This window comes from Pecten maximus, unplaced genomic scaffold (genome assembly GCF_902652985.1).
Source record: "Pecten maximus unplaced genomic scaffold, xPecMax1.1, whole genome shotgun sequence".
NCBI lineage: Eukaryota > Metazoa > Mollusca > Bivalvia > Pectinida > Pectinidae > Pecten > Pecten maximus.
In genome coordinates, this window is record NW_022981848.1 from 1 (window position 1) to 6,835 (window position 6,835).

The following is a 6,835-nucleotide window of genomic DNA, read 5'->3' on the forward strand; positions in this document are numbered from 1 at the left end:
GAAAGGGTCTTATGGTTCTTTACCAAAATTGTGAATTTCATGACCATGGGGTCTCAAGTTTGCCCCTGGAGAGGGGGTAAACTTTGGTATAGTTTATATAGAGAAATCACATTTTTGACTATTATTTGTTGGATTTGTATTAAGATTACAATTTGACGGAATGCACATGTTGGCCCTGACTGAGCCCCAGGGGCTGGGGGGCAGGGCTAAAAAGGGTCGAATTGACTGAAATTTCAAAAATCTTATTTTCAATTCCTATATATAATATAGAATCAAATACTTTTCATAGAAGGAAGCGTTTCATGGTGTTTTACTTAAATTGTGAATTTCATGACCCTGGGGTCTCACTTTTGCCCCTTGGGACAGGGAAAACTTTATTATAGTTTATATAGAGAATTCATATTTTTGACAATCATTTGTTTTATTTCTATTGGAATTCATTCTAACTTTCTTAAAATTATCAGCATGGGATGACAGCTTAATGATATGCACATATTGGCCCTGACTGATCCCAAAACTGATGGGTGGGGTCAATTAAATTAACTGAAATATTTCAAATCTCACTTGACTGTTAAGGCCCTTTATGCCTCTTGTATTAAATAAGATTATTATTTGATTATTTGAAAAAAACTAATGATTATGTGATTGGCTCTAGACCTATACATGTATGTCTCGTCACATAGCATGACTCCAATTTTCTATCGGTTTTAAAATAACTGCATTTTTTTTATTTTACTAGGGTCATAAAATAAATACATATTTGCTATGCCTAATTACATCTTATCAATATAAAACAAAACTTAGGATGTATACCTCTTCAATTTTATCTCTAGTTATAACTGTTAATAGACCAATTTGTCCTTCAGTTGATTTCTTTTTAATGTCAGAGTGCCTTTGGCACCTGCCGTTATAGGCGTGGTGGGAAAATGTTGTTAGTGACACCTGTTCCAACTAAAAATTACTCTTTTCTGTCATACAAATGATATACATCCACAGCCTAATACAGTTCCTATTTTGATGCCAATTATTGACACAATTTAAGTGATGTAAACCGTGTTTACTGCAATTATTTTAGACTATTGCAGATATTCTAGACTATTTTAGAGTATAGATATAAACATTTTCCTCATCAGTATATGCAATTTTGTTGTAGTACCATTACGTAATTCTGTCTCGATCATGCCTTGAAAACAAATATAGAAAAATCAGTTTGATCGTCCTGGAAATTTACATGCATTCACAGAAAAACTATCTACATCTGTTCTTCCTGAGTTCATATGCAGGACCATTTCATATAAGCCTAAAACCAACCCTATTTACTTTATTCCACAACATAGCCACAGTTGTCACATGACTCATCACTAGTCTGCCAAAATGACACTTATATCTAGTGTAACTAAACCAACAATTCATATTCATTTGTATGTCGCTAGAATACACAAGAAATATGATCAGGAATTGACATCAAGTTACAACAAACTACATTGCCATTTTTCTAAAATTTTATTAAATAAGGTTATTATTTGTTTCAAATTTCAAAAATGTTCTTGTCCAGACCCTAATATTAATTAAAAAAATAGAATCAAATATTCTTTCAATATGCAAGGGTCTTCAAAATACTTAACATTCTTCATTTCTCATGTTTGAACTATTCAAAAATGTCTTAATTATAAACAACCAGAGTTCAAACTATTACAGCTGGCTTAAATAATTATAGTTTTTCTGGAAGAAATGTTTGTTCGTACTTACCGCCGGCTTACCATAGTTTGATATAAAAAACATGACATACCTTTATATCAACCACAGTGCTCTAAATGCTTTATTTTATGCCATTTGAACCAATAATATCACAAATACTTTTAAACAAAACATTTGTTCCGTTTCCAGGTATGCATCACTGCCAAAATTATGGACATAGATGACCAAATAACAAACATCCAAACCAAGTCGGGCCGGAATCTCCCACTGAAAAATTGTGATGTTGCAGATATCTCTGGGTCAATAAGAGTGTCTTTGTGGGATACCCACATAGACCAGGTGAATTTGCACAACTCCTACATGTTTGATAATTTGACTGTTAAGGACTTCGATTCGAAACGCTACCTGTCTACAACAGTCAAGACAACAATTTCAAATGCTCGAGACATCACTGAAGTTGCCTTTGATGACAAGATAAACCAACCAACAAAAGTGCAAGGAACACCATCACTGGCATCTGTTACCATCTCTAATGCCTGCCAAGGCTGCAGCACGAAAATTGACTTGGCTCATTCGCAAATGCAATCGACACAGTCCTACAAGTGTCAGTCATGCAAAATGAGAATGAAGCTGAGTCAGTGCAAAAAAACCTGCACAGTCATCATCCAGTTCAACAACAACCCAACTCGTTTCTCCGTGTACAATGACACTGTAACGAAATTCCTGACATCCTGCAATAAACTTAACCTACTCAATGATGCAGATGCTCTAGAGGAATTCCTCATTGATAATGAGCTCATTCTCACTCTTCACTCTGCTGAGTCCAGAAACCCCAAGACTATCGAGCTTGCTTAAAATAACTCTTCCATCATTCCTTATAGACAATTTAAAATTAACCTTTAGTTTCTTATCACATTGAAAATCAATAGTAACACCATAACAAGTTTCATGTAATTTTCATTTAAATGTTGTAATACATTATCACAATATTGTGGATTTTGTCTCGTAATAGTTATCTGCCCATAATTTGTGTTTCATATAACACATTTGATACATTGAACTTTACATATACCTGCAAATATTATTTCACATTTATTTGCTCAAATTACGCAACCAGAGTGAGCCTAAAAAACTGACTTCTTGAATTTACAATTTATTATTTTAATTTGTACCTACATTATCAATAAAAATAACTTTATGCAAGCTTTACCAATACATAAACAATACATGCAACAGTGTCTCGGAAACTACAGATTACTTTTATTTTCTCTATATTAGTTACATATTTTACAGCAGTATTCCATTAATTAAAGCTATTCCATTTAAATATATATACCAATCCCAGAACTCCAAATAAACTACTTTTAACCATGGTTGAATTTCTGATACATTTTATTGCATAAATTCCATTAATAATACCTACTGACAAAAACTAGAGTCCTGGGTCGGTAGATATTTTGTTGGAATACACAGGGGCCCTTAACCAAAGCATCGTAGAATTTTGTTTCAGAACATGATTTTGATGCTACCATGAACATTGTAGATATTAGCCAACTTTTTAAGGGCGAAAAAAAGTGTATTGTTAACACTAATGTGTCCAAAAAATCAGGATAGGTAAGTCGTAAATAAGGTTCTTTAAAAATATTTAAAACATAATGTCTCAACATATACTTACTGAAGAGACAGTACAACCAATAAAACAACATTCTTCAATTTCTTAAGTCAATAAACTCTAAAGAAACCCAGTTTAAATATGAAAAAATTAAAGTTATTGGAAATTTTTTTTCTAAATACAATGATACACATATTATGTTCAATTAAAAAAATGTTTTCGTTGAAATATTTGTTTCCTGCATTTTGTTTTATATGCTTATTATAAAATTACTCCTTGTTGATTCACAAATACTAACTAGCTTCAGATTATATTTTTATACCTCTTATATAAACATTTATAGTCATTACTATAATTACCGTATTATAAAACTACCTTAAAAATCATCTTCCTAAAATGCCAACTCATATAATAATACTTATTTCCCCCAATTTAGGTCTCAACTACCTCCATATAATTATCTTATTATTTTTTTAAACAGTATATCCTCAGTGGTTTGTCATGTTCTTATATTGCTCACTTTATTTTTTGTTATATGTTTACTAGTTTACATTTAGTTAATTATATAGTTCTTGTTGATATATATGCAATCAAACATTACTACTTCTTGCCTTGCAATACTGTTTTACAGCGCTGCGCGCTGAAGTGTGTACGGTACTTTTTCAATAGTAGTACAGCAACTGTTGATTGTATTGAATCGCCAACCGATAAGCTTGAAACAATGTATCGACCTTCCTGATTGGTTCTGTGCCGAAAGAGGCGGGGCGAACACGGAGTATGTACTGTACCAGGACCGTGGCTGTGTATACACACGTGTGCGATTATATATAATTACATGACTATGCAAAACAACGACAACTTTTACGTTAAGTTTTAAGCATTTAATAAAGATCTGGTACTCGTTGAACACATGGGTTGTTACACACATATATATGCCATGTTGTTATGAACAACTTATATGATACCTTCCGTGATTATACATATCCACACTGTCGGAAAAATCCAGACATGAACGAAGCAGGGAAATCCAGAGCATCTTAAATACTTGGTTTACATTTCTTTTTGAATTCGATGAATTCCATAACATCTTGAATCACCTTTTTACTTTTCAGTGGTTTCCGTTTGACGATGGGCGCTAAAGACTTAGTCGCATAAAAAATCTTCATAATTTTGCGACATCCTGATTAGACAAACCGGTCTTATCACTGATGGCTGAATATGAGAGTCCTTCTGAATGTAGATTATAAACAGTTTTTTCTCGTTTTTTTATCTTCACTTTTCCCTCTGGTGTAAACACGGCCCTTGGAATTTTACATGTTTGAAGTAGTACGTTATATGCGTACCGTCGTGTACACCGTCTAGACCTATAGTTTCCCTGTTTTTTTGTCAGACATGTAAGTAACCAAGGTGATTTGCATTACATGTATAAGCTCACAACTACATGTGTATAACTGCAACTTGCAAGGTTTAACCAGCTAAATTTACAATATATCTAATATTTATACATTTAAATGTTTATTATGCAGATGTTCTTTCAATATGGACAACACAGTCAGTGTATTTGAAAATTACGCACGTATTGATTGATGATCGTCAAGCTAACCAGCCCTTCGAACTTTGTCACCAGCTGACCAGGTCGACCCTTCAGTTCGGTGATATATTTCCCAATACACTGATTTGAGAGTGGGAAAGTCCATTGTATAGGGTAGATAGCATTTGCACTTCCTTTCACACCTCGTGTACAAGCTAAACTATCTGGGTCACGATAGCGATTCAGTTTACATGTAATTTGGAAGGGTCAAACATCAGACAAAACTGGGTTCCGGAGCACAGGGGCTTGGCACGATGGTGATGACGTTCCATATATGTATGTATAGTATATACATAAAGAATACATGGTCAGTGTCTTAAAATATAAGCTGTATTTTGGCGAGGGTAAAGAAATCGCCACTTTTGTCTTTCTGTCCCGAGCCAGAAATACAGCTTATATTTTAAAACACTGACTATGTATTCTATTTATCCTCCAACAGTCATGAAAATAATCATCAAAAATAATCATTTTTATGTGAAACGGTGTCAAATATCACAGAAATATGTTCGTCTTTTAAACGTAGTTTAACTTTGAAGTAGGTCAGTCGAACTGACGCACGTGCTAAGATTCCAAAATACAGCTGTTTTCCGTCACTGCCGTATATACAGCAAAAATATATATACGGTGGGTGTATTCCGACAATGCGGTGGCAGTTGCAGGATAAATTCATATATGGACCTTCATTTATAAACTTGTCACTGAATATTTCACTTGAAGAACATTTTCATAACCGCCATTCTCGCAAGTTTACTCATGTGCACACGAGTGCTGAGAAAGGTGTGTGCATTCAGTTCGACCAATCAAATCAACGCTTACTCAGCGCGATCGACTTTGTTAGAGTACTGTCGATACACAGTAATGTAGTACCAATACCTGTCGTACTTGTGTTACACTTTGACCGTACACACTTCAGCGCGCAGCGCTGTAATGTAACTTTTTGGTTTCTTTGTTTTGGAACTTGCTGTTGATACCACTTCAGAAAATTGTTCCTGTAGATTAGTTATCAAGTTAATATTCCTATAATGAAAGTATTTCAAGTTTTATGATATTTGTATTTGTATGCCAAGGTCATCCTCTTTAATATACCAGGGCATCCAGTAGACCCTTGAGAGTATGTTTTTGACTCCCCTAAATGAGATCTGACTCTTGGGTTTTGAAGGGACATGTCTATTTGACATGTTTTTGACCCTTCAGAGTTCTCAGAATTAGTGATTTGACTTCTGAAATTGCTAAAAGTCAAGGGTCAACTGGATGCCGTGATATACCAATACATTTATGCATTTTCCAATGAATATGTTGCATCACAACCCAAAGTATCTGTTTCACTCTTTCAAATTTCAGAAAGATTTTTTTTCTATTTATATTAAAAATATCATGACATATTTAAGTATATATCTACTTATATATATAAGAAAATTCATCATATTACCCCTTTTCAACAATTTCCATCTAACATTCCCAACTACCTTCTTATCTTGCAATTATTTTAGGCCAGTATCCTGAATGATGCAACATGTTCATATTGTACATATCATTTCTTAAATGTTTACTAGTGTAGATTACTTTAATATGTTTTTGTTTTAACAATATATAACTAATCAATCATAGAATAACATTCCAGCATTACTATTTCACAATAGTTGTATGTACAAATGTAATAGTTTATCAGCAACTAACATACTACTCTTGTAGTTTACATTTTTTCTTTTAAATTTTACTATCACAGTATACTCTGATATCCATATGTTCATTATTCATATGTTGATTACAGTAACAAGTAAACTATATATGTGTACATGTGTGCATGTTTCTAAAGGCTTTTCAGTCTATAACATCTACCCCACCCCACACTCCCCAGACCCAAACTTTAGTTTTCCCTATCTTAAATCTCTAGTAATCAACACATGTAAACTTTTGATTATCAATTTCATATC

The 6,835-nt window shown here is 33.4% G+C and overlaps 1 protein-coding gene and 1 long non-coding RNA gene across 2 annotated transcripts; one reads left to right on the forward strand and one right to left on the reverse strand.

The window, feature by feature from the left end:
- Positions 1 to 1,887: 1,887 nt before the first annotated feature.
- Positions 1,888 to 2,553, forward strand: LOC117320249 (the record flags this gene model as incomplete). The annotated part of the gene is given in 1 exon segment (XM_033874898.1): positions 1,888 to 2,553. A coding segment is annotated over 1 exon segment (666 nt), but the record flags the coding sequence as incomplete, so codon positions are not given.
- Positions 2,554 to 4,169: 1,616 nt separating this feature from the next.
- Positions 4,170 to 5,261, reverse strand: LOC117320250. Its single transcript, XR_004530962.1, has 2 exons — positions 5,045 to 5,261; positions 4,170 to 4,490 (listed from the first exon to the last, which is right to left on the reverse strand). It is a non-coding gene; the product is annotated as an uncharacterized LOC117320250 (long non-coding RNA).
- Between the last annotated feature and the right edge of the window lie 1,574 nt (positions 5,262 to 6,835).